General features: G+C 45.8%; 7 protein-coding genes and 1 long non-coding RNA gene across 23 annotated transcripts in view; 4 read left to right on the top strand and 4 right to left on the bottom strand.

Moving 5' to 3' along the window:
- The window catches only part of LOC108033763 (mucin-19), a 35,543-nt gene extending 35,136 nt beyond the window's left edge, over positions 1 to 407 (bottom strand). The window contains exon 1 of the mRNA XM_017108343.3: positions 327 to 407. The gene's annotated coding sequence lies outside the window, so the exon portion shown is untranslated. The remainder of the gene's footprint in view (positions 1 to 326) is intronic.
- Positions 408 to 2,223: 1,816 nt separating this feature from the next.
- Positions 2,224 to 7,566, top strand: LOC108033844 (transport and Golgi organization protein 1). 3 transcript variants are annotated; one of them, XM_050885374.1, is made up of 8 exons: positions 2,224 to 2,599; positions 2,712 to 4,167; positions 4,198 to 4,826; positions 5,029 to 5,465; positions 5,524 to 5,656; positions 5,739 to 6,363; positions 6,424 to 6,525; positions 6,583 to 7,566. In XM_050885374.1, exons 1-8 carry the CDS (start codon positions 2,455 to 2,457, stop codon positions 7,316 to 7,318), a joined length of 4,263 nt encoding a protein of 1,420 aa, XP_050741331.1. In that variant the 5' UTR covers positions 2,224 to 2,454; the 3' UTR covers positions 7,319 to 7,566. The 3 variants fall into 3 exon arrangements, with proteins under 3 accessions (XP_050741331.1, XP_016963962.1, XP_050741330.1); XM_017108473.3 differs by having other exon boundaries at positions 2,228 to 2,599; positions 2,712 to 4,826; positions 6,583 to 7,354; positions 7,410 to 7,566; XM_050885373.1 differs by having other exon boundaries at positions 2,229 to 2,599; positions 2,712 to 4,826.
- Positions 7,567 to 7,771: 205 nt separating this feature from the next.
- LOC108033845 (uncharacterized) lies at positions 7,772 to 9,415 on the bottom strand. 2 transcript variants are annotated; one of them, XM_017108475.3, is made up of 3 exons: positions 9,253 to 9,415; positions 8,132 to 9,203; positions 7,772 to 8,074 (listed from the first exon to the last, which is right to left on the bottom strand). In XM_017108475.3, exons 1-3 carry the CDS (start codon positions 9,288 to 9,290, stop codon positions 7,958 to 7,960), a joined length of 1,227 nt encoding a protein of 408 aa, XP_016963964.1. In that variant the 5' UTR covers positions 9,291 to 9,415; the 3' UTR covers positions 7,772 to 7,957. The 2 variants fall into 2 exon arrangements, with proteins under 2 accessions (XP_016963964.1, XP_043950312.1); XM_044094377.2 differs by having other exon boundaries at positions 8,132 to 9,192; positions 9,253 to 9,397.
- A 290-nt stretch (positions 9,416 to 9,705) lies between these two features.
- On the bottom strand, positions 9,706 to 11,386 carry LOC108033426 (retinol-binding protein pinta). The gene is made up of 4 exons (XM_017107748.3): positions 11,152 to 11,386; positions 10,739 to 11,093; positions 10,309 to 10,681; positions 9,706 to 10,248 (listed from the first exon to the last, which is right to left on the bottom strand). The coding sequence occupies exons 2-4, from the start codon at positions 11,041 to 11,043 to the stop codon at positions 9,985 to 9,987; spliced, it is 942 nt and encodes a 313-aa protein (XP_016963237.1). The 5' UTR covers positions 11,044 to 11,093; positions 11,152 to 11,386; the 3' UTR covers positions 9,706 to 9,984.
- A 768-nt stretch (positions 11,387 to 12,154) lies between these two features.
- LOC108034088 (ubiquitin conjugation factor E4 A) lies at positions 12,155 to 15,580 on the top strand. Its single transcript, XM_017108855.3, has 3 exons — positions 12,155 to 12,946; positions 13,036 to 13,418; positions 13,485 to 15,580. The coding sequence occupies exons 1-3, from the start codon at positions 12,223 to 12,225 to the stop codon at positions 15,354 to 15,356; spliced, it is 2,979 nt and encodes a 992-aa protein (XP_016964344.1). The 5' UTR covers positions 12,155 to 12,222; the 3' UTR covers positions 15,357 to 15,580.
- A 75-nt stretch (positions 15,581 to 15,655) lies between these two features.
- On the bottom strand, positions 15,656 to 19,208 carry LOC108033445 (acyl-coenzyme A thioesterase 9, mitochondrial). Its single transcript, XM_044094180.2, has 4 exons — positions 19,077 to 19,208; positions 17,058 to 17,210; positions 16,753 to 16,995; positions 15,656 to 16,688 (listed from the first exon to the last, which is right to left on the bottom strand). The coding sequence occupies exons 1-4, from the start codon at positions 19,090 to 19,092 to the stop codon at positions 15,706 to 15,708; spliced, it is 1,395 nt and encodes a 464-aa protein (XP_043950115.1). The 5' UTR covers positions 19,093 to 19,208; the 3' UTR covers positions 15,656 to 15,705.
- Positions 17,846 to 24,809, top strand: LOC108033937 (sodium/hydrogen exchanger 6). Of its 13 annotated transcripts, none has more exons than XR_007763509.1 (15): positions 17,846 to 18,477; positions 19,797 to 19,921; positions 19,981 to 20,169; positions 20,220 to 20,509; positions 20,575 to 20,721; positions 20,799 to 21,102; positions 21,170 to 21,281; positions 21,341 to 21,494; positions 21,560 to 21,611; positions 21,846 to 21,881; positions 22,088 to 22,284; positions 22,345 to 22,453; positions 22,514 to 22,645; positions 23,341 to 23,719; positions 23,879 to 24,809. XR_007763509.1 is itself a non-coding variant. In XM_050885366.1 (15 exons), exons 1-14 carry the CDS (start codon positions 18,156 to 18,158, stop codon positions 23,713 to 23,715), a joined length of 2,187 nt encoding a protein of 728 aa, XP_050741323.1. In that variant the 5' UTR covers positions 17,846 to 18,155; the 3' UTR covers positions 23,716 to 23,719; positions 23,879 to 24,809. The 13 variants fall into 13 exon arrangements, 9 of the variants coding, with proteins under 9 accessions (XP_050741323.1, XP_050741324.1, XP_050741321.1 ...); XR_007763510.1 differs by having other exon boundaries at positions 24,413 to 24,809; XR_007763512.1 differs by having other exon boundaries at positions 23,542 to 23,719.
- On the top strand, positions 19,114 to 19,488 carry LOC122818826 (uncharacterized). The gene is made up of 2 exons (XR_006368307.2): positions 19,114 to 19,249; positions 19,324 to 19,488. It is a non-coding gene; the product is annotated as an uncharacterized LOC122818826 (long non-coding RNA).
- Positions 24,810 to 24,925: the final 116 nt, after the last annotated feature.

Here is a 24,925-nt window from a genome sequence, read left to right on the forward strand (position 1 = left end):
GAAATGATGTCAGAGGAAACCCTCGGCGTACACCTCGTAAGAGAACAACACATTGAAATTGGAATCCAATACGCGAGCCTTTGGTTGGAATTTAGTTTTGCCAAATTTCCGCTTCCAGAATAGCAAGCCGCACTTTTGCGCGTTTAAATGTCGGCAGCAGTGTAGGAGGAGAAAAAACAAACTTCAGTTTTCAAGGTCACTGGGCTGAAGTTTTCCACACTCACGCACCTATCTTGTCTTTACCCGCCCACCGCAGACATTCGATTTTGGGAAAACAAGAGACGCTATTATTCGAAGGGGCTCTCTTCGCACTCAATTCTATTTACTGTATTTAAAAAATTTCCTCCAATGGAGCCGCGAAACGACAACAACGTTGCTTATCGATGGTGTTTTTTTTTCGTTTGAACGTAAGCGACCGTAAGCAAACGTATGAAAATGTAAGCGACCGTAAGCAAACGTAAGTGTCACTGTTAGATTTTAACATCGCTACTAAGATGCATCGAAATCTAACAGCGGCAGAGCATCGGCCGAGGGGGAGCTGGCGAAACGTCGACGCCGTTGCCTATCGATAAGTTATAAATAGAGGAGGAGAAACATAAATGGATGGATGGATGCAACGATATATTTACAATTTTTTGAAATGTTGAGGGTTTTGCCGACTCTCGAGGGGGGACTTCACTCAGAGGGGGCTTTCACTTCGGCGTCAAAATTCCGCTTTAGCGATTTATTGTTTCAACACACGGAAATCATTTCCGTACCGTAATTTTTTTAATAATAATAATAGTTTTGGTTATTTCAAGGAGAACTAATTTGAACAGAGAATCTCCACTTTCGAAGAGGAAGCGAGAAAGATAAAATGTGTGGAAAGTGTTAGGAACGCAAAGCTATAGCAAGATGCGTTGATGTTCTTTAAAAATGACGAATTATTGGTGGGTGGAATACTAAGCCTTTACATCGATGTTTTACCGATGTTAGTTTAGCGCTTTGGCCAGGGTTACCTTTATACCAACGTTAAAATCAGGGGATTCCCTGAAAACCAGAGGTGTTGTTGTTCTCGACTAAAAGTAAGAGAGTAACTCTGTTCACTTGTACTGTTGCAATCGTATAAAATATGCAAGTAAAGGATATCTGATAGGATGCTGCCTGTTAGCATTGTAATAGTTATGTTTTTTGCTTATTTTCGACTCTTTCCTAAATTTTAAACATAGTTATGGAAAACGCAGCCTGGCAATTTGACAAAATTGACAAACAGTTTATAAAACATTTGATATTTTAAAGTTGAAAATTCAACGGGGAACTTTAAGGGTCGTCCCCAAGTTGCTGAGATTTTTTGTAGAATTTTCAACAAATTAGATATTGAACAGTTTAGAGAATACCCTGAATGTGTTCGCATTGTGCCTGTCGTGTCCTACTTTTCGCGCAGTGTAGTTGCCGGCTAGCCGTCGAATGTCCCAGGGAGGGGAAAAACCAAAAAAGTTACCTACGCAGCAATTTTTACAACGGAGTTTGGAACATCTTGACTGGCCCACACGGCTCTAATCGTAGTCCTTCGAGTGCCTCCCAACCATGAGTGCATTCCCTACCATCCCTCGGACACATCTCCCAACTCTGCTCTTTCGTTTTTTTTATACCTTTCTCAGTTTTCGAAACGGTTAGTTGTTGTTTCTTTATTTAATTTTTGTTGATAAATACAATATAGGCTCGAATACAAACTTGTGGCGCTCGGGGATAACTGGCCAATTGGATACCCATTCAGACTTATTCTCTCCGGAATATTCTACAAGTTTTACAATTTTAACTACACTCACATCAACAAGTATTTTTGTTTATCACTCATTGGCTAGGAACTTCACTAACTTAAATTAAGTTTCGCAAAAAAAACCCACTTCACCCGCTGTTTTTGCACTTTTTATACCCTTGCATATTCAGATTTTCCAAGCCTCTCTTCTCCAAAAGCCACTCAAATTTTTTGTATTTAAAACTTCGGTTCATTTGGGAGTTATCCGGCTTAAGGAACCAGTTCCATATTTGGACTCAGCTGCCCGACTCCCTGGACTCACGAGCTGTCGATAGTCGCTTACCGAAATTACTCCTATCGTTGTCTCGTCTAATGTAAACAACTTTGCCGAATTTGTGTTCTTTTGTAGTTTAGCACATAACAAGCTATGCCATAGTAGCAGACTTTATCTCGACAATAAAATACAATATATATAATGTAAGTATCAATCTCAAAGACGGCATCTCAAATTAATACAAGGCGATGAGTCGATTGTGGAAAAAATCGAGTGACCCGCAGCACAGCTACCTTCGATACTATCGATACTACAACCGATAACACAGCTCCCATGAAAAGCCAACTCAGCTGAAAGTGAACCCATTTTTATACACAAAAAATAGAAGCTGCAGCGAAATAAGTTACTTTCACCTGTCCACTGAGCCCCAAGACAATGCAAAATGCGGCTGGCCAACGAGAAAGCGAAAATGCAGCCCCAGCTGAGTGACTTGGCCCTGTTCGCGGCCCTGGCGATCTGCTGTCTTCCAACTTTGACGTGGGCCGCTCTCTCCGACAAGCGACTGTGCGCTGACCCGAAATGTGAACGTAAGTTGTAATCTTGGGCCAGACAACAAGACAACCTTGGACCCCTGATGGTTCCATGTCTTTTGAAATTGCATAACTAATGGGGCATTCGGATGGGTTTTTCCGCTTTCAGAAATCATCTCGACGGGCATTGCTAAGATCAGCTATGCTGCCGGCGGCGAGGGGCTGATATCCTTCAAGATCAACTCCCCAATCCGTGTCTTGTCCAAGAGCGCCGGCTCCAACAAGCAGCTGTGGGGCGTCGACATCAACGGGCGGCGCGGCTATGCCAACAAGGAGTTCATCATGGAGAAGAAGGTCCTGGTGCGGGATAAGGACCTTAAGTTCGAGGTACCAGTGCTGGGACCTGGCAGTCCACCAGACCAGACTGTGGAAACGCCGCTGCAGCCCGTGCTCAACGCCTCTGAGTTAGCCGATGACTTGGCAACGACCACAACGTCACCACTCGACGTTACCGTGGATTCAATAGTGGTGGAGCAGGACAAACTGAAGGATCAGCAGGTTCCTGATCCTACGGCTTCTTCCAAAGCCCCGGTGCAGCTGGTGGAAGGCACTGAGCTGCCCCTGGAGATAATCCCAGCTGTCACCGAGACCAACATTGTTCCAGAGAAGGCAGAGGAGCCTCAAGAAGCAACAAAATCTGAATCCGCCTCGGCAGCTGTTGACACGAAAGAGCCACAGGCGTCTGGTACTGAGCCCAGTAAACCGCAGGAGGGAGCTACGGAAGAGCTGCCTGCCGCCGGAGCTCAGAAGCCAAGTCCACTGCCGCAGGCCATCAACGCTGAACTTGAAGACACTGATGATTTTGACTACGGGGATGACGAGGCAGACGAAGACGACAACGACGACGATGACGACTTCAAACAAGGTACTGATGATAACAAATCGATCACAGAAAAAGCGAACGATAAGAAGTCAATTAACGAATCGATTGAACTGAGCCCGCTTTCGGTTGAGCAAAAGAACGCGACTGATCAGTTGGAGGGCGCAAAAATAGGGCCTGAAGAAAAGCAGGTGGATGTGAAGGTACCGTCGCAGGAAGTAGTAAAACCCTTGGTTCCAGCCGATCCTGAAGACATTTTACCCACTGAGCCTCTAAGCGAGGCGTCAACAGAAAAACAGGCGGAACTGAAGGAAGCTGTCCAGGCAGAACAGGATCCCATCGTGGATTCAAAGACCTTATATTCTCTGTCCGTGGGGAAAATCACTGAAAAGGTGCCTGAGTCACCACTTCCCATTGTTAAAGATGAAGTTAAGGAGGAAACAGCTACGCTTTCTCCTGAGATCCAAGCTGCGCCTGCAAAAGATAACATTGCTGACCCCGTTGTAGCTCAATCTGAGGAGGGACCAAAAGCGCATTCCGAGTCAGTGACCAGGTCAACTGCTCCTGCCATAGAAGAGCCTCCGCCAAGAGCGGAATCTGTTGGATTACCGCCTCTTTTCGAAAAGAACAACTTTGAGAATCCCAACGATTACTATAAGCAATTGCAAGAGCAGCAGCATAAGCAAAAATTAATTGATGAGGCGGAGCAAAAGAGGTTACAGGAAGAAGCGGATCAGCAAAAAAGGTTGCAAGAGGAAGCTGAGCAGCAGAAAAGGTTACAAGAGGAAGCAGAGCAGCAAAAGAGATTGCAGGAGGAATCAGAGCTGAAAAGATTACAAGAGGAAGAAGAGCAGCTAAAAAAGTTACAAGAGGAAGAAGAGCAGCAGAAAAGGTTACAAGCGGAGGCAGAGCAGCAGAAGGGATTGCAAGAGTTAGCAGAACAGCAGCAGCGATCAAGTGAGGAAGCAGAGCAGTCCAAAGACGTGTTCGATAACCCGAATGACTACTACAAAAACCAACAGACAGAGCATCACCATCATCAACCCACAGAAAGTGCCTTTAATTACGCATCAAGTGCAGAGCAAACCACTCCTACCCCGGATGATGAGTCCCCCCATGGAGTAGTCCACGAGGAGTCCACACAGGCATCTCCGACTGATTATGAACGCGCGGGAGTCGGATCCGTGGAGCCAGTAGCTCTGCCCGCCACAGCTAGTCCCACGTCTGAGGTGCCCATCAAAGAGGATGGCGTAGGCGGTGGTCTCTTTGCCACTATTGTGGACACCGTGAACAATTTCATCGGAAAGGAGCCACAGGCTGGCCCATCGGATACCAGCGATGAGCTGCACCGAATTCTCTATCCAGGCATGGCTGAGGTGGCATCATCTCAAAAGAAACCAGAAGGTAAGTCCGTCATAATGTTCACATTTGTCCCAGTGGGTAAATAATACTGTGTTGGTAAATCAATTTCACAAACAGCTGAGCAAACTCTTTAGTAAAAGAAGGCCAGCTCTGAAGCTTAAATACTTTTGCTTAACTTAAAAGATCTCTCCTAATTTATAAGAAACACTTAACACTTATTTCTTACTTTCTTCGTATTTTGTAGACCATGCTGCTGTCGAAGTGGATGGTTACTGTGCTCGGTTTCAAACCAACGATGAGCAGTGCCATCGGTCCATATCTCTTGATAACTTTGCAGAAGTAATGGCCGGGAAAATAGTGGATCACAGCCAACTTTTACTTTGTGTGATTATTGCGGCTGCTTCCTCCCTGTTCTTTATGTTTGGCTACTACTGCTTCTGCAATAGCAGCCGGGAGGGAGCCCTTCTCGCGAAACTGAACCACTTGGAGCGCAGTTTGCTGGCCTCCCACCAGGAGAACGTGATCATTACGCACGAGCTTACGACCGCGCGAACCAAGTTGGCCGGCATAGAGGACAACTCCTTTGGCTCCAACGACATGGTCGCTGACCTTAAGAAGCAGCTGGAATCGGAGCTTTATGAGAAGGCCAAGCTGCAGGAGCAAGTTAGCTCGCTGGAAAGGGTAGGTCCAAGAAATCAATCATTTGAGGTGCTATTATACAAGTCCTTTTCGTTACAAGGATCTGGATAACGCCGCTGAGGCTGGCTTGGAGCTGAATAAAATGCTGTCGGAGGTGCTGAGCAGCCAGAATGGCGATGAGGCCTTCATGAACACCGTTGATGAACTGCAGCGGCAGCTTAATGAGCAAGAAAGTGAGTATACGCCATATTCTCTCTTGAATATGACTATTTTGCTAAGAAGAGAATCTTACTATATTGCAATTTACTATACCAGAAATCATCATCGAGATCAACTCGAGTCTGGCGGAGAAGAGTCGCGAGAACAGCGAACTGCAATACTCCTTTACGGAGGCCACTACGCGCCTCACCAGCGAACTAAAGGCCTTGCAAGAGGACAACTACGAGTTGGATATAGAAAAGTCAAAGCTGCAATCACGTCTCGAGGAAATCCAGGCCGAGACCGAGTTGGAGTTGGCCAAGGCCCTGGAGGCACGCAATTACGAAATGCAAAAGTTACAAAACCAAATTCTCGATTTGACCGCCAAGTGGGAGCGGGAACACGGCGATCTGCAGACCAGTCTGGCGAAGATCGAAGCGCTCGAGGATTGCCTAAAGGCAGTCAAGAAGGATGCCAACTTCAATATCCAGGAACTGATCACCTCAGCGAAGACGCGCGGAGAGCTAAACGCAGCCCATAAAAAGTTCGTCGAGCTGCAGGCAAAGGTGGAGCAGGAAGTTGCCCATAGGCAGCGGCTGGAGAGCCAGCTGCAGCAGTCATGTTCAGATGTGGAGCAGCTGAAGCAGGACTTCAACCAATCAGAGCGCGACAAGTTGGAAGCCCAGACGCGCCTCGAAGTCCTGTCGGGTTACTTCCGCGAGAAGGAGAACGAGCTTAAGAAGTGGGTTGTCGAAAAGAGACTTATGTAAGAAATTTAATTCATTTTCTGTAACAATTTCAGAGAACTGAGTCTGCAGGAGACCAAATGGCTGCAACATCAGGGGGAGAATGCCAGCACAGTGGAGACCCAGACGCTTATGAAGAATGAAATTCAAACTCTCAAGTATGGAAACCAAACGGCCAAGTTGTAAGAACCATTTAAAAAGTATTCCATTCGCAGATCTCAGAACGATGAGCTGCGAGCCGAGATCGAGGCACAGATAGCCTCACACAAGGCCCAGATGGGCACGCTGGAGAACCGCGCTCATGAGTCCTGGCTGGCGGCGCGCCAGTCCGAGCGCCGTTGCGAAGAGGCGCTGGCCGAGGCCGCCGGCCTGAGGCGCAAGCTGACTACCATGGCCAGCGGAGGAGGCGTTGCCGGTGATCCTGGCGTCATGGAGGCCATCGTGGCCAACGGAGCGCCTGTCCTGGGCGCGGAATTGAAGACGGCTCCGTCGCCGCTTCCCTTGCCGGGTTCACCACTGCTGAACATGCCAAATCCACTGCCATTCCTGGCGGCACCCTTCTCTCCGTTCATGGGTCTGCCGCCGCCATTCCTGCCGCCCACTGCAGCGGGCGGGGCACGTCCTCCGCCTCTGGGACGCATGCGTTCGCCCCCGCCATCGAGCCGAGGCGATCGGGATCGAGACCGGTACTCGGACTACAGCGACTACGATGACTACGACGACGATGATGAGGACGAGAGGGGTGTGGACCGTCGCCGCCGGCACAGCGGAAGCTGGGGTCGCCGCCATCGTGACTCCTACAACCACTCGCCGCGCACATATCGCTCGCTATCCCCATCGGACAGTCGCTACAACTACAACGACACGGAGACGGACTTCAGTCCACCGCCGAGTCCTCCGCCAATTTTGTCGGGACGAAGCGCGAACTCGCGACCCTACAGCGAGGTCTGAGGGAAGGGGTTCTTCCGTGTAACCAAGTCCTACCAAGTATATTAGACTCAAAACTAGTTCAAATATATTTATTAATCATGATTATCGAAAGGTCGGGTCGGGGCGGGTTGGGTCGGCCTATCAAAGCGATTCCGCTAACAGGGATCTCAGGAGAATCCATCAACATCAACGACTAAGAAAACTCCTGACTGAATGGTGATTGATATCCAAGAAAATTCAAAGAAATTAAACAATTACAAAAACCCAAAGCCAAGCTGTTTTTATCTTGCAACGGGTGGAGAGAACCTTAATTTTATTAATCAATAATTATTATTTAATGAAGACTTCGGCATAGTATGGAGTAAGAACTGATTGTTAGATTTCTTCTGCAAGGCAAAATTTTGAATATATTTATAGTATATCCAAAAACAAGTAAATTTAATTAATAACTTTTTGGAAATAAATAGAAAATAATTATATTACAAATTTTATTAGCCTCTTTATTAAGCGAATATCTTTCAACTGATTTAATGTAATGTACTAAATAAGTACAACAACCGTACTAATAATTTTGCATCGCATCGGAATACAAGTTCTAAAGACGGAAGGTCAAGTAAATAACACAATTTTACATTCCAAAAATTAAAACCTAACCGCGGGTCACGTGTCTTGCTGTATAAATTCAAGCTCTATGCATTCGCCTGGCAATTGTGAATCAATACTATTCGTCGGATTGTAGGAAACTATAAGTTTTGGATGTTTAAAGTGCTGGGCAATCTGGGGTAGAAGATGAGCTTTAAAATACAGATTTGTCGTAATCAGTAATGAACGTACCAGAGCTTCTTTGGAAGTTTTATAAAAATGCATGATTAAGGGCTCCTTCCGCTGATTCAAGGCACGGCTCATGGTTGACTTGCTAAAGGCGAAGAAATCGTCGTACAGAACGTGGTTGGACATGCTGAAGATCCTGAGTCGGGGACAGGCAAGCACCACGTCCCATATACCGTCGGCATTTAACCAAATTCGAGAGTTCTCTAGATGCAGTTGCTCTAGGAGAGGAAAGCAGTTTATTATCGGGCGGAAGTCAACGGCGGCACAGCCTTCATCATCGACGAGGGTCAGGCAACGGAGGTTTTGGAACTTGGCCAACACCTCGGTTCGCATCATCCAGATATTGTCGCTGAAAGCAGCGGTCACCACATCCTGACCCCTTAGACGACCAATGTCCGATATCAGTTCGTCCATCTGCTCGAAGTTGTGCAGCAGGAGCTTTCTCAACTTTGGTAGGCGCAGTAGTTTGCTGGTGTTGTCAGTGCCCAGGTGGACGATGTCCAGCTCCAGCTCCTCCAGTTCCTGCAACGAACTGATGGCCCGCACATAGGCATCTTCCTCGGCTTTGTGCCATTGGATGCTCAGGGTCTGCAGCCGCAAGTTCTGGCAGATTTCCTCGAAGAACTGGGTGCTCAAGTACCAGCACAGCTGGAGATCAAGTCGGCGAAGATGCCTCCACCGACTGATGTACTGACCACTGCAGTTTCCGCTCAGACCAATGGCCTCCAGCAGGGGAAAGCACTTCACCAGAATGGCAATGTCGGCGTCACCCTCCAGCTCACTGCTCTCATCCCCCATGTAGGTCAGTTCCCGTGCGTTGGGAAAGGTGTGGCTCTCCCACCGTCCAAGTTGATCCATGTTCAAGTACCGGAGCGTGAGTTCCTCCACAGACAAGTGGATCGCCTCCAGGAACTCTTCCAGGACGTCGGGATTTCCCGCGAAGGTTTCCTGGTCCACGGAGTGATCTGTCTGGTGCCGCCAGGTGTACGAAAGGACCGATCTCAGGCGGGATGAGGGCTCCGAACTCTTCCATAGCTGCAGTTGCTCGTCCAGATTCAGGTACTCTACAATTTTACTAATCATCTGATATGGGAAGGTCTACTCTGGATTTGTAGGCCACTTACAGCAGACAGTCATCATTGAGAGTGTCTATGCACGCCATTCCAGGACAGGATTAGGATAACCGGCAGTATAGAAGGCCCTGTATTCCGATGAGTGGTATAAAGTTAAAGCTGTTGCTTCCTATGATGAAAACATACTATCAATTTGGACCGTAAAAGCTTTGGGTTATCGACTATCGAATCCAAAATTGTGGCCCGTTAGGGGTATTCGCCTAATTCTACGGTAGCTTTACCAACAGGTCATACTAAGTCATATTACAAGATGTATGACAGACATGGGTTATGTAGATCTGATCTTGATAAACTTAAAGCGGTATTATAACTCTAGGTGGTAGTACTAACCTACATCCGATCAAAAGCATAACGTTCCCAATACCCTAATGCAAAATTCATGTATCTCATATAGGAAGCTTGCAACATAACCTCCTTATAAAATTCTTGGTAAAACATGGTTAATTTAATTAATAGAGTACAATTTATTAACAAAACTAAAAACATATATTTATAATAGGTGTCTATTTTAACGAATATGCATAGTGTTCTCCTGAAAATGTCACAGATCACATATTCTGGCGCTTTGTGGTTATGGCTCACCAGTTTTCCACAAACCTCCCGAGGGATTTTATATATTGGATAATCTACAACTCGATATGTTTGGAATTGCGACTGCCTGCTTTTCCAGATAAGATTAAGGTATCTGCGCAGTTGACATTGATTAGTTAGTGCTGGTGGGCTTCAGTCGATTTCCAGTTTTCGAAAGGACCCCACAGCCCCAAAGGAGGATCGATGATTCTTCCGGACACTATCCCCAAACTCGCGCAACTTGTTATTCGCGCCAAAACTTTGGGACTCCTGAAAGTAGGGTCCATAACTGGTGAGTTTCGCCTCCATGGTGTGGCTTATGTCCTGCATGCTGCCCCTTGTTCCTCCGTACTCCTTAGGTAGGTATTCACGGCGCACTATGTCGAATATAGCCGCCGGGTCGGAGCTCACCGAGATCTAAAGTAGAATTGTTTATAGTTCAAATGGGAGGGGATCTTAAGGTGTGTTTGTACCCACCCGGCTCTTGATTTTGGCCGGGAAAAAGGATCTTAGCGAGTTGAACCCAGTTTCGAAGGCCGCAGGAACATTGATAAAGTGAATGCCCTTCTGGCGCGTCGGCATGGCCTCATCCGCATAGGAGGAAAACTTGCTCAGCAACTGCGGCTGGAGGGCGAAGAGGTGGGTTCCCGTAACCCCCGACATATCCATAATCTCCACATAACCGCTGACTGTGGCATTATCGTCCTCGAACATCATGATCTCACCGAACATGGAACCTACGCGTATTATGTCCTGGAACTTGTATTTGCTGGTGTCGTAGGAACCAGCCCGAATGATGGTCACGCGAGGTCCCGGATCGTCCGCATCCATGGGAATTTGGAGGAGAACTCTGTAAGGGATGTGGGTAATAACAAATAACCTGAGACTCTGTCGAAAGGACACCTACCCCATCCTTATTATATCTAGGACCTGCGGGTCGGTGGCCAGTCGACGGTCATTGAAGACCTCGGGAATGGATCCCTGTAGCGTATAGAACCGATCAAACTTCTCTTTGGCTCGCTCCAGACTGAACTTGGTCCCGCGCAGAAAGGCGAGCAGGAACTGGTCGTCGGTGCAGGCCCGCAGATGCGGTTGCTTCAAGACCCATTCTCGCAGAGCCTCGATGTCCTGGGACACCCGCTGGGGCACCTCGTTCAACTCCCTGATGCATATGTCTTGGAGGGCGGGCTTAAGAGGTCGCACCAAACTCATTTTCTAAAGGGAATCAATTTTTTGAATAATCCCCTTCGATAGTTGACCCTCTGAAATGGTAAAAATCGTTATTCTTCAGCGTCACCCCTCCCCACATAGGCAAATTACCTTTGGATAATTACTTCCCAGCCGCGGTTTAGACTGTTCCAAGTTAATCCACCGCTGGAAAATCGGATTGCGTGCATATGTTTACCGTTTGAAAATACCTCGCCGACTGCCGAAATGATATACGAGTAACATGTGGAATCAACGTACTTTTCCCTGATCATAAGCCGATTTAACAATGCACGAAGACATTTGTGGACAGGGTGGTGGTGGTCGTGGAGGTGGTTGGTTTGGGGGCCTTCGGTGCGAGGTGCTTTGGTGGGTGGTTGGTACCAGTAGCAGGCTGGCGCTTGCAGTATTCCAGTCGGTTCACTTCGTTATGGGTCGCTTTGCGATTGATTGTCTTAATTGGCTTTGGATTTATTTTTTGAGTGCAAGCGGCTGCGGTTTTTGCTGGCCCAGATATGAGCTGTTAAACAAATCCCATTGATAAAGAAGGTTAATCGAGTGCAATTACTTAACGAGAAGCGGATTGATAACGTTCTTCGCTCGCTCGAAGCGAACTCACAATCTTTAAAGTCAATAAGGAAATACAGAACGTTAATTATGTACTGTTATTAAATAATACAGCTGTATAATACATCATGCAAAAAATCCTTCTGAAGAGCATGTGAATCAAAGTGATCAAGGAAATGGAGAGACAATTGAAACGAAAAAATGGATACCCTCTGAGAACTTCATAAGCTAGCTATGTATACCGTTCCATTCGCTCACCCCCACTATGATACCTAATCAACATCTAGGTTTTTAAAAACATTTAAAATCAGGTGTGGACTTCATTCCATTTTAAGAATAAAGCTTATTGGAGTAAGCTTTAATTGTACATATATCGTACGTTCCTTCGCAATTCTACAAGTACTAGTACTAATACCATGATTCATCATAAACTATATGTTAAAGGAGCGGATACAGAACCAGATTGTTTTTGAAAATAACGATCTGCCGCCCAAGGCAATACCGTCATTTTGCCTTAAGGCATTTTTAGTGCTTTTGTGTGCTGACCCCCAACGGGCACACTGTGACCAGTCAGATTTTCAAGGGAAAACATCTGACAGTAAATCCAATATTTTCCCGATGACGAGCGTCGAGGATAACCCGTTCGCCGCTCTGCTCCAGGAGGGCACCAATGCCGAAGGCGTGTCCCACAAGCTGGTCGAGGAGGTGCTCCTGTTCACGCTGAACAAGGCGTCCTCCGCAGCTGGCCTATGCCTGGCGGACGTGGTAGTGGACACCAGCGAGGAAACGTTGGGCGAGGACCTGGTGGCACACGCCCTCTTCGAGCGCCTGATGCTGGGCGAGACCGGCCAGTATGCAGTGGGCAACGCCAGTGCGGAGGCCTTGGAACCACGGGCCATGTGCTATTTGCGCGGAGCCTTTGCCCGATGCGAACGGATCCAGGCCGAGCGGAAAACCGACTGCTCCAAGGTCCTGGCACTGATCCTGAACAATGCCAGCACCTGCATGCGCCAGCCTGATCTCTTCGCCCCGCAATCCTTCTCTGCCCAGTGGCTGGAGATGTTCGAGGAGGCCGACGAGCACGACACCAGCACCCAGGAGTTCCTGGTCCGCGTCGCCTGCAAAGTGGTGGAGGAGGACGAACCGATCGAGGCCCTGGGCGCCCTCAAGGCCATCTTCTACCCGATGCTCACTGATCTGCAGAAGCTCATTGCGAAGGAGAACCTGATAACGGTCAAGAAGAACGTCTTCTGGATCCTGGGATTCTTCGTGCGCGATAAGCGAGCGGCTGTCCTGGGGGAGCTCCTCATTGACTTCACCACTCCCAATCCAAAAGCCAAGGGTGAGGCTTCTGGTTTTTAAATAATTGGATCACGTTTATTTTTATCCAATTTTCTATGTGAACTACATTTTTTGTTTGATTTATTACAGGTGGCGAATACATGGACACTTTGCTGGGCAGTCTGCTGTGCATCTCAATCTTGCCCAAGACCCAAACGGCCAAGTACGAGTTTTTCCAAGAGCTATCACTAAACCAAACGGACGCTGCCCTGTGGGGGGTTTTATCCCATCACCAGCAGTCGATTTTCCTGCTCGTCAAGCAGTTGCTCGTCCTCTCACCTGAAACCAAGAAAAAGACACTTCAATGGCTGGCCAATTGCCTGGATGCAAATGTGTCGCGCGGTCACTTGTGGAGCAGCATCAATCTCAACTTGGAGCAAACGGTCCACAGCACGGCCAGCGATGCCTTCATGACCAGCCTGTCTGCTGTTCTCACTCGACTTTGTGCTCCCCTTTGCTTGCCCTCGTTAAAGGTATTTATAACTTAATTATTAAACCAAGTCGTAACCTATTAACACCTGTTAAACTCCTCGCTGCAGGTTCTTCTGGTTGACCCTACTTATTGTGCTGTGCCGGACAAGGATCGCCAAGCGAAGGGCGTTAGCCTGCTAAAGGCCCACGACGAGACCTGTCTGCTTCCCACTGAAGAAGGTGAAGAGCGTTTGACTGCTGAGAAGTACAATTTCGTAACGGAGATCTTCTACATGACGCACAAGTGCTTTGAACTTGCCAATCGTCCCTGCATTGAACGTCTCACTCGCGTTATGCGCGAACTGCAAAACACCCAGACAGCCTACGGGGAGGTTTTAAACAGCGATCCCAACAACGAGCTGACGAAGAACCTGTTTCGCATGATGCTGGAACAGATGCAGCAGGTGCTGTGCATCAAGAACACGCTTTCTGAGCCCACAAATGACACGGCTTTGCTGAAGTTCTTCGAGGCTTCGGCGATCTGGCTGACGGAGGTGGCCATGCTGCCACGTGAGACTTATGAGCAGTGTCTGGACAAGCGGGACTTTTCCCCACAGCTGCATCGCAACCTGGAGCTGCTCTCGGACACGCCACCCTTTGTGGCGCCTTATATGCAATCCGTGCCAGAGGGCATTATCGACAACATTTCGGCGTACTTGAATTTCTGCCGGCGACTCAACGGCGATCAATACATCCATATTTACTTTTCCGCCCATGATGCGTTCTTCAAGATGATACTGCTATTCATGGGCAGCTCGGGGCTAGTAAAGAATCCTCATCTTCGTGCCAAACTAGCCGAGGCCCTGGAATTTCTACTACCCACACAGATTCTCGGAAGCAATCGCCAGACTTTCGTCACACATGTGTTCGACAACCATTCGGATCGGTTGAAAGTGGTTCGCAGTCTGCTAAACGTGTTTGTAAGCATCGAGATGACTGGACAGTCCGTGCAGTTCGAGCAGAAATTTAACTACCGCCGGCCCATGTATGCTATAATGGAGTTTCTGTGGACTAAGCCGGAGCACGTGCAGTGCTTCCGGGACCTGGCTACCGAAGCGGAGCAAAATATGGAGGCCATCGAGCCGCCCATCTTTCTGCGTTTCATCAATTTGCTTATCAATGATGCCATCTTTCTACTGGACGAGTCCTTGTCCAATCTGGAGCAGATCAAACAGCTGCAGCAAGCCCAGGACAATGGTGAGTGGAATGCGCTGTCGCACAATGAACGCCAGCAGCAGGTGTCCAACCTCCAACACTTGGGAATGCTGGCGCGCTTCGACAACATTCTCGGAAGGGACACTATTAACATCCTGAAGCTCCTGACCACGGAGATCAAGAGCATTTTTTGCCATAACAGTATGGTAGATCGTATGGCATCCATGCTGAACTACTTCTTGCTAAATTTAGTTGGCCCGAAAAAGGAGCGCTTCAAGGTTAAGGACAAGAAGGAATACGAGTTCGATCCGGCTCAGACTGTGCTGGAGATCTCTCACATCTACATAAATTTGAGTGCTGACGACACCTTCTGTTTGGCGGTGTCGCAAGATGGTCGCTCCTACAGTGAACAGCTTTTCGGCTACGCCGAGAACATCCTAGTCCGGATCGGAGGAGGCCAACTGATTGGCGACTTGTCCGAGTTCGCCGTGAAGGTGGCGCGTATGGGAACTCAGTATAAGGAGGAACAGGAACTGCTGGCCGATGCGCCGGAGGAGTACCTGGATCCGATTATTTCCACGCTGATGACGGATCCTGTCGTGCTGCCCAGCTCCAAGGTTACCGTGGATCGTTCCACCATCGCCCGACATCTGCTAAGCGATCAGACCGATCCCTTCAATCGCGAACCGCTCACCATGGACAAGGTTAAGTCCAACGAGGCTCTGAAGCTGGAGATCGAGCAGTGGATCCAGGGCAAGCGCGAGGCGGCCCGCTCCAAGAGTTGAGGGAGCATAGCAGGCGCATCTGCGGGCGCAGCTGCCCAACCAAAGAGTTAACTCCACGGGATAACGGATCAGGCAATAGTCAATGTTTTTTGTTCATAAGAATTCCAGTCGTACATAATTTTGTGTGTATGTTCAATCCTTGTACAGTTAGTGGTTTTTGAGGTTTATGCTTAATATATTTTCCTTAATGGTCGAATAAATGTTTCTATATTGTCAAGCTGTAATTATCAGTAATAGTAAGTAAGCTTTACTTTATATATCTTGAGGTACAATAACTATAGGTACATAAAAACCATGTATTTGGGAAAGCAGTTCCTTTATTGATGATACTATTTCATAATCCCTGTTCCTAAATGGCGTCTCCCTCTCCACTGATGTTTTCTGGAGGACCTGATTCACTGCCCTCCATGTCTCGATCTACAAACTCGCGGAAGCGTTGCAGGTATCGACGACCTGATAAATACCACAGTGCCTCGGAATAGCTTCTTGGCAGGACCTCGGGAACCTCTTGTCTGCACGAATAGGTCAGGTGCAGAGTGTTGCTGTGGAACTGCGTGAAGGATTTGCCATCGATCGCGTCCACCACGGTCATCAACTGAACGTAATTGTCCTGGGTGTAGACCACATAGGCTTTTAGCTTCATGTAGCTGTGCACGGGAATCGGATGGGGGAAGGTAACGTCCGATATGAACTCGATTACGGGATAGCCGTTGGAGAAGAGACTGGCCGTAATGAACGCTATCTCGATGCCTTTGCGGATGATGAAGCCCCCGAAAATGGTATTTGCTTCGTTGCGATGCTCCGGAAACGGATGCAGCAAGGTTCTGCGGTGCCACTTGGACATCCAGCGGCAATTCGGAGGCAGGGCAGTCATATCCGTGGGTGTGGGACCCTCGATGCCCTTGGTCCGGGTGAACACCTCATACATGATCTGCTCCTCCTCCTTCGAAGGCTTTCGATTGGACTCCAAGTGGGGCAAATTACCCTCACGCCGCTTTTGCCGCTCCAGAGCCTCCTGGTATAAGCATTCCTCCAGCTCATTGGCCGGGGTCAAGGGATTCACTGGAGCCGGACCAGAGTTGGTAGCATCTCGAGCGGCTATCATAAAGATGGCCTTTGCCAGAAGCTTTCCGCTTTGCCTCACATATGCCATGATCTCCAGGGAGCTATTGCCCGACCATGAAACGTGACCGGAGAGAGAGACATCCACATCTGCCTTGAACTTCTCGACCAAGAAGTGGCCGTGGTCCACCAGCAGGGTGACAAAAGTGTACGGCAGTGGAACCCCTTTTGGCAGCTTGGGCAGATGGACATGACGATGGCAGATCCACACTGCAAGGAGTAAATAGGTCCTTCACATAAATGTTCACAAATTTCTTGGGATTGTATGCCTTACCGGCAAGCAGATCTAGTTCCTCCATTATCCGGCCCATGCGCAACAAGCCGCGACCGTAAACAAAGCGCTCCCGCATCAGGGCATCGGATTCCAGGAGTATGTTGGCGGTCGTTTGCGAGTCTATCATGGAGCGACCCGGCAAGTCGCTGCGATCTGGCTGGAACTTAAGTAGCCCTTCCCGACACTTCGGGATGGCGTGATAGCCTCCCTCCACGCCGATGTGCTCCCTGATTTTCTTGGCCACTGTGCTTAGGATTGGGATTGCGATTATTGGACGAGAATGGGGGAACTGCCTTGCTGGTTACCGTCGTCCATGGTGCCCGAGCAGTGTCCGGAATCCAGTTGCTCCCGACCACATTCCACGGACCGGTGGCGTAGGGCTCCCAGTTGTGGGCACAGCCGGCGCACCTCGATAGCCCTCCGAAGAATCGGTCGCAGAAACATTATGATTTCCCCAACTATGTGATAGGTAATAGAACTAGAACTTTTTCACAACTTGTAGCGCAACAATATACAAATGTCAAGTATCCAAATAAAATAAATTAAGTATATCGAATACTAAAGAAAATGATAAGCCTTGACCTATTAAAGATTATTTTAAAACCATTATTAATCATTCCTATTATGTATCATACAATAAAAATTAAAGATACCTACACATAAGTGTCTTAATATACATATATAATAAAGTTTAAAAAAATAACAAAAATTTAAGTTAGAAAAATGAAATAGTCGTCATCAGTTTGCATTGAGGATCCAAATGGATTCGGCAATTCCTGCACGAAAAATTCAAGAAGTTTGGTAGAACACTAACATAAATAAGTGAGCTTTCTTAAAATGCTTTACAAATATTGTTGTGCACCGCAAAACATATTTTATTGCTGAATGTAAAATATCCTGGAACCCCTTGACTACTTTTCAAGATAAAACAGAGTCGTGGGGCACATTATTCAACGCTGCGATATTGCTTCTATGACTTAAACTATTTTTGAATATAACGTAATTGTCAACATTACTCTGCTAAAAGCCCCTCATTTCCAAGTCCGCTCCTGTTAAAAAGCATCTGTGGCATTTTATCACTGCCCGCGTACGGTAACACTACAGTTTCATACGGTTTGTTTCCATATGAACCGACTGTTTTTTTTTATCCGAGGTGAAGTGCAGAAAAATGGTTAAAGCTCCTTTTTAACCAATATATTTTAAACAACGGCCGTGCATCCAATAACTACCCGAGAGGAGGTCAGCCACTCACCCGACGCCGCCTGAGCGTGGTCGTCCTGCTCCGAGCACCACCAGCACCCCCAACCCCAGTGCTCCGCTCCTGGGTGCGCGAATCAATTACAGCGACGTCGTAACGCGAAAATCGATTTCGGTTGCGGGCGCAGGCTGAATCACCAGAAATTATGTCCCACTGCGATGTGGACACGGAAGTAGAGATGCCATCGCCCAGCCGGATGAAGGACGCTGCCGTCCTCCGGCAGGTGCGCACATCCTGGAGCAGCGTGCTCCTCCTGGCCGCAGTGACCCTGAGCGTCCTCGCCTCCGGATGCCATGCCACGGACACGGACATCGCTCTGGACGCGAAGGCCACGCTGAACCACCGCATCCAGAGCCTGGATCTGCTCGTCTTCGTGTTCCTGCTGGCGCTCACGGTCCTCACCATATGGCTGTTTAAGCACCATCGCGTCTCCTGGCTCCACGAGACCGGACTGGCCGTCATATACGGTACGTTGGATACAGGGGATCCTAGCGGGCATCACATATTCCCCATCTATTCTGATGGCCCATGAAGCTTACATATTTATTTTGAATGGGGTATACGTATGTAAAGCTTACAATATGTTAGATTGCTTATACGTCTGTTGTCGTATTTTAGGAACCGACTGAAACTTTTAGATGTTTTATTTTCTATCTTTTTATCATGCATCTGCACAGGGAATAATGATTATATTACTGTGCCAAAAGTGCTGCTTTTAAGATAACATGTTTTACGTTCATTGTTGTTGAAGGCATCAAATGTGTGCTATAAACCGTCTAACTAATCTCTAATGGCCTGGTGGATAGCGTAGGTAGTCACTACTACCCATATATAAGATATCTTTTGTTCGCAGCACCCTTTTTTTCTGTTGTTTCCCAAACTCAAAGCTCCTCGTTTATCGGTCACCTGTCCTATTGTAGACCTGCCATTTTCATTGTCACCTCTTTCTTATTCGGAATTACGCTTTTGTGTACGCCAGCCGTGACATTTCGTGCGAGCGTTTAGGGGCAGTGAAAGCCACCCTGGGCAGACAGAGATGTAAAGTAAATAACATTGAAGAACCCACCTGCACGCAACGACATCAGAGCTTATGGCCCAAAGACATTGTACACGAGACCTCGTCGTGCTTAGTCAGCCATTATCGTTGGGGTTTTCCTAGCAGACTACATTTTCACCACTCGTCATGATCGCGCCAGTCCGCTGAGTACTTGTTATTCTAACATTTTTATATATACATATGTGAGCAGCAATAAAAGAGCAAACAAGATTTCTTCCTGACTAATTGAAGCTAATGAAACAATTCAATAAAACAGGTTAGCCTGGGCATTGATGAACCCCCAGCTCGGGCGTAAATTGGGATGATGATTAGCATTCCCCAACAGAGATGAAAGCTTATGAGCAGCTCGATTGATAAGCCCCAAGATCTGTTCATTACAACAGGCGGAAAAAATCAAGGAAAATAAAAACCCTCTAAATCACTTGTTGAGTTGTTTGTTTTTTCTTTGATAGGGTTTGACTAAGCATATTTCTTATCGCTGCGGTTCTACATATTAGTCACGCTCTCGCTTTTGCGATAGGTCAGGCAGAGTGGAATTTAAAAATGTGAACATTGCTATGAAGAAACTGAAATATTCCAAGTTCCAATATTATTATTAATAATATAATAAACAAATTTTTTTCATTTGAATATGTGATATTCTAAAGAGAACTTTATCTTTTTTTACCTTTATCTCAGGTATTTAATTATTCATTTTTGTACGGAATTTTAATTAAAAATCCTTTACAGGCTTGATTGTTGGAGCCATTATACGGTATGCGGGCACCTCCGCCACCCTTGTCCACATGCAGGTGGAGCCCCAAGGTGTTCCGACGTACACCGATAAGTTGCCGCCCGATACGCTCTGGTTTAAGGTGAGTCATTAAGAAACAGAACAACGTCGAGGCTAATGGAATTGTTGTCTTTACTTTAGTACCCGGTTAACCAAACAAATGGAACCAAACTGCCGGAGGGAATCAAGACATACGCCTACGTGTTTCGGGGGCAGGTCCACGATGTAGATGAGAACGAAATCGATCTTAAGGCCACCTTTGATCCGGAGGTGTTCTTCAACATTATACTACCCCCAATCATCTTTTACGCGGGTTACAGTTTAAAGAAGGTCGGTTGCTTACTATCTTTTAAAACATTTACTGAGTTTTGCCTTCCCAGAAATACTTCTTTCGCAACCTGGGTGCCATCCTGACGTTTGCCATTGTGGGCACCACCTTGTCGGCCTTCCTGATCGGCGGCTTCATGTACGGTTGTGTGAAACTGATGCCAAAGTACTTGAGCAGCAGTTTCACATTCCTGGACACTCTATACTTTGGAGCCCTGATATCGCCCACAGATCCGCTCACCATTCTAGCCATATTCAACGATCTGCGAGTCGACGTAAACCTATATGCGCTAGTCTTGGGCGAATCTGTGCTCAACGATGCCGTGGCCATTGTCCTAAGCGGGTGTGTGTCTTTTACATTCATCTATTTCCATTCATTGGTATTAACAAGTGCCGATTTTTTTGCAGAGCCATTCAAAACTATGGAGAACATTACTCGAACACGGGGGAATTCGAAACCTCAGCTTTCCTGCGCTCGTTAAGCGACTTCTTTTCCATCTTTCTGCTGTCCCTGATGATTGGCGCCGCCATGGGCTGCTTGACAGCATTGATATCCTTTTCAAAACTCATTTACTCTTTTGTTTGAGTGCCAAACTAGGTGTTTAACTTCCTTAACTCCTGCCACACATGACCAAATTTACGCGGGTTCGTGATTTTCCCCTACTAGAGTCGGCGCTGTTCGTGCTGATGAGCTACAGCACCTTCCTGCTGGCGGAGGCCACAGAACTTACTGGCGTGGTGGCCGTGCTTTTCTGCGGCATCTGCCAGGCCCACTACACCTACAACAATCTGTCGGAGGACTCGCGCCAAAGGACCAAACAGATCTTCGAGCTGCTGAACTTTTTGGCCGAGAATTTTATATTTTCCTATATTGGCGTTTCCATGTTTACCTTCCCCAAACATCATTTCGACGCGGGATTCATCATAACAGCTTTCGTAAGTTTAATTAATGGACATCAAATTCAAAAGGTTTCCCTTTAAACAAGGAATACTTTTTTTACAGATCTGCGCCGCCATAGGTCGTGCCGTGAATGTGTATCCCTTATCCTGGCTGCTGAACATCAAGAGAAAACCCAAAATCTCCTCAAACTTTCAGCACATGCTCTTCTTTGCAGGCAAGTGTTATGGTGTACCTCTTAGAGGATATTTTGTTGAGAGTGCATATTTCTTACAGGACTTCGTGGAGCCATGTCCTTTGCCTTGGCCATCCGAAATACCGTGTCGGATGCGCGACAGACTATGCTGACCGCCACATCGCTGATTGTCATCTTTACGGTCGTAATCCAGGGTGGGGCAGCCAATTTTCTGCTAAATTGGTTGAAAATACCGTGAGTACATGGCATATACTTAAAAGCTTCCGCGTTTACTATCAAAAAATCTACCTCAATTGCAGTGTTGGCGTTGACGATGAGACTGAACAATTAAATAATTACCAAGTGCACAGTGTGAGTATGTCACGTATATCACTTACGTGCTTTTAGACTGCTTTCTATAAGGCTTTTGGCTATTAGAGGCTTATTGAGTCTAAGTAGAATTAATAAAGATTGAAGTTCTTGAAACCATGATTGCAAGTACCAAGTTCTTTCTTACATTCTTTTAAAGGAATAATTTGTAACTCATGATTTTTGTTATTTATACATTTCTACGCACTTCACAACATTAAACCATCTGCTAAAAAGGTTTACAATTCAATGGACAATTCACATCCGCAGACGGTAGGTTTTGGCAATGATCATACAATACATGTCCGTTTTGTTGGAATTTATTTTATAATTTTACCTTGCCTTTACCATATTTATTATACATAAAGTTGACAGGTTTTTTATAAGCATACTTGATTTTTTTTACTATGTTGTTTTTAGTTTTTTTTTTTACTCCCATTGAACGTAGAGCTATATAACTTAATTGAACCCTGTGTTAGTCCGATGGTTATTTACAGGATGTGGAGAACGGCGGCGGAGGACGCGGCAAGTTGCGTTTGTCCGGCGGCACGGAGTCCAATTTGGACACGCCGGTGGATGGGTCGAATGGCAGCTTGGGCGGCACAAGCGGCGGACGACGTCGCAACAGCCATGAGAAGGCCATTCTGGCCAGGATCTGGGGGAACTTTGATACCAAGTGAGATAAAAGATATGGCCCAGAGTGCTCAGTTCTCTTACAAATTATTTTGTTTCTAAGATACATGAAGCCCTTGCTGACGCACTCCAGACCCACTCTTCTAGAGACCTTGCCCGTTTGCTGCAATCCCATTGCCCGGCTGCTCACCACCACGCAGCAGCTCACCCAGGTGAGTTGGCCAGTCCACTGACCAGTTGAAAGAAAAGTGATCGAGTGCAATTCGTTTTAGGATGGAAGCGAGTTCAGGCGCGTGGACTCGGACTCGGATATCTGCATAGACAACGATACCGGGAATGGTCCTAGCCAGGATGCGGGACCCGGAGCGGGGCCGGGCGTGGGGCGGCGGAACTCCCTGAGTCGCGTAAGTATCAAGTACACCGGCGATAACCACCATCTACTTGCTAGCTACCGAAATATTGAATAACCGAATGAGCGAGCACCCCAACCACCAAAGACTTATCCTAGGCGTAGCAAGCTGGCCACTAACACACGAAACGAAAAACCTCAACTAAACCAAAAAAGTTACTTAGACACTTTGACAAAGTAGACAGATTGTTACTTAAATTGGCCATAAGATTAACAACCATGAAAATGTGATTTTTGTTTAACGATGTTTTGTTTTTGTATAATTTAAATGTTTATTTTGAGGTGCGAGAGGCAAAGGATCTATTATGTGCACCTACTTTCAATATTGTTGATTAAATGTTTAAGTTGATGCGGCGGCAAGCGATTTCTAGTCTACGATTGTAACACCTATGTAATATTTATTTGACTGTTAACTACTACTAAATGCATGCTTACCAAATATACCTATATAACCGAAAATGTAACACTCTCTCAGCGATGATATTAATTTATTTATTCATTTCTGCGGCATCTTTCTTTCTTTCTGTCTTTCCTTCGACCAATCAATCATCTAACAAACTCATGCGGACTAATTATCTATTTAACTTTGGTTGCTCCAACAAAAACAACAATAACAACTACTCCAACAATCAACTGCATTCATCCCGAAAAAACCTTAAATTCTAACAATTGGCAATGCCCAAACGAAAGTCTGTCCAATTGGGCGAGGCCAATCATCAGTTTGCCAATGAACTCAGCCTGGTTACTAATAATTTCATGTAATCGTTTCTGGTTGGGAAGTCAAGAGATCGAGCCAGCTAATTATGTGCTTTATTTACTTACTATTTATAATGTTTTCGTTTGTTTTTGTCTACTTTTCCTTGGTAAAACAATGTTGTAAACGAAGCACAGACGGAGACCACCCAGACATGATAAACTAAGTCCAGAGTCAGTTAGTCCAGTCGTTGAATTGATTAACAGATTAACAAACGCTTCTTAAGGCACAGCAGTTCGTTTGTATTGTTCACTTTTAATTTGTGTATTTTTCCTCATAATCTGATTTCTTAGATTCTAACACGCGACTAACCATGTAAGTACAAATTAAATTGCAATTGATTTCCTCATTTCCTTATCGCCTATTGTACATAAATACGTATTAAATTCAAAAAAAGCAACCATTCATTTGCTATAATTTATATACTGCCATAATGTTTTGATTTCTTCTAAATATTTTCATTATTTCTTTTAGGTTAGAGGCGAGCATCGAAATGTTTACATATAAGTTATAGTTATTTTATTTTCCTTTGTTATTTATTTAATTGGTCTCATGTAAAATGGAAAGTGTGAAATCTGTACAAATTAGGTTATTACTCCTTAGTTTTCCCTCGTTTACGATATGTGATTCGGAACTCTAGTTATAAACATAAATTACAATTATCGAGTTTATCAATTAATTTAAAAACCGTAAGGGCACTTAAGCTGAAAAGGCTGCCTATCATCGAGCTGACACACACGAATACCACACCTTATGACACCATAAAATATTACATGCATATAAGCCTCTTTTATTATACTTTTGTCAACCCCTTGCGTCCTTGCAGTTAAACTAGTTTGGCCAAAACCTATAAATATCTGCATATAAATAAGCCTAAATAAATAATGGCCGAGTGAAAATTTATACGATTACTTATAGACATATTTCCTCTCTCTTATTTATCCGACATCGCAAAATTGCAAACAATTTTATAATATTCGCCTGAAACCACAAACAATTTGTATTCAGATGGAGATTCTGGAGCATGTTCAAAGTCCGGTGTCGACGAGAATCAGACTCTTAGGATTTTATGGAAAAAAGTTATAAAACAAAGACAGAAGTAATCGGATTTAATTTTTGATGTATTTTACACAGTATGAACTTATAGCTTTTTCGTTTTAAGCAAGTTAGTGTAAATATATCGTTTTCAATACTGAACTAAATATATGTATAATCGGTTTATTTTTAAAGTTTAAATGTCGATCGATTTGGCGATCTATTAATTTTTCCCCATATTAACTAAGATACAGTTTCTTACTACATACATACGCTGTATTTAAATTAAAGCGAAGCTCTCTGAAGATATTAATTGTTGTGCTGTTAATTTTTAAGTCTAAACAAGAATAAAAAAAAATAAAAAGCAAAATTGTTTTTATTATGATGGTAATTAATTTAATCCATTTAAAGCTTTTTTATATTTGTATCCTTTAGCATAAGATTTTTTATTCCATTTCCAAATTAGTAATATTACTCCTTTTTGAA

This window comes from Drosophila biarmipes, chromosome 2L (assembly GCF_025231255.1).
Source record: "Drosophila biarmipes strain raj3 chromosome 2L, RU_DBia_V1.1, whole genome shotgun sequence".
NCBI lineage: Eukaryota > Metazoa > Arthropoda > Insecta > Diptera > Drosophilidae > Drosophila > Drosophila biarmipes.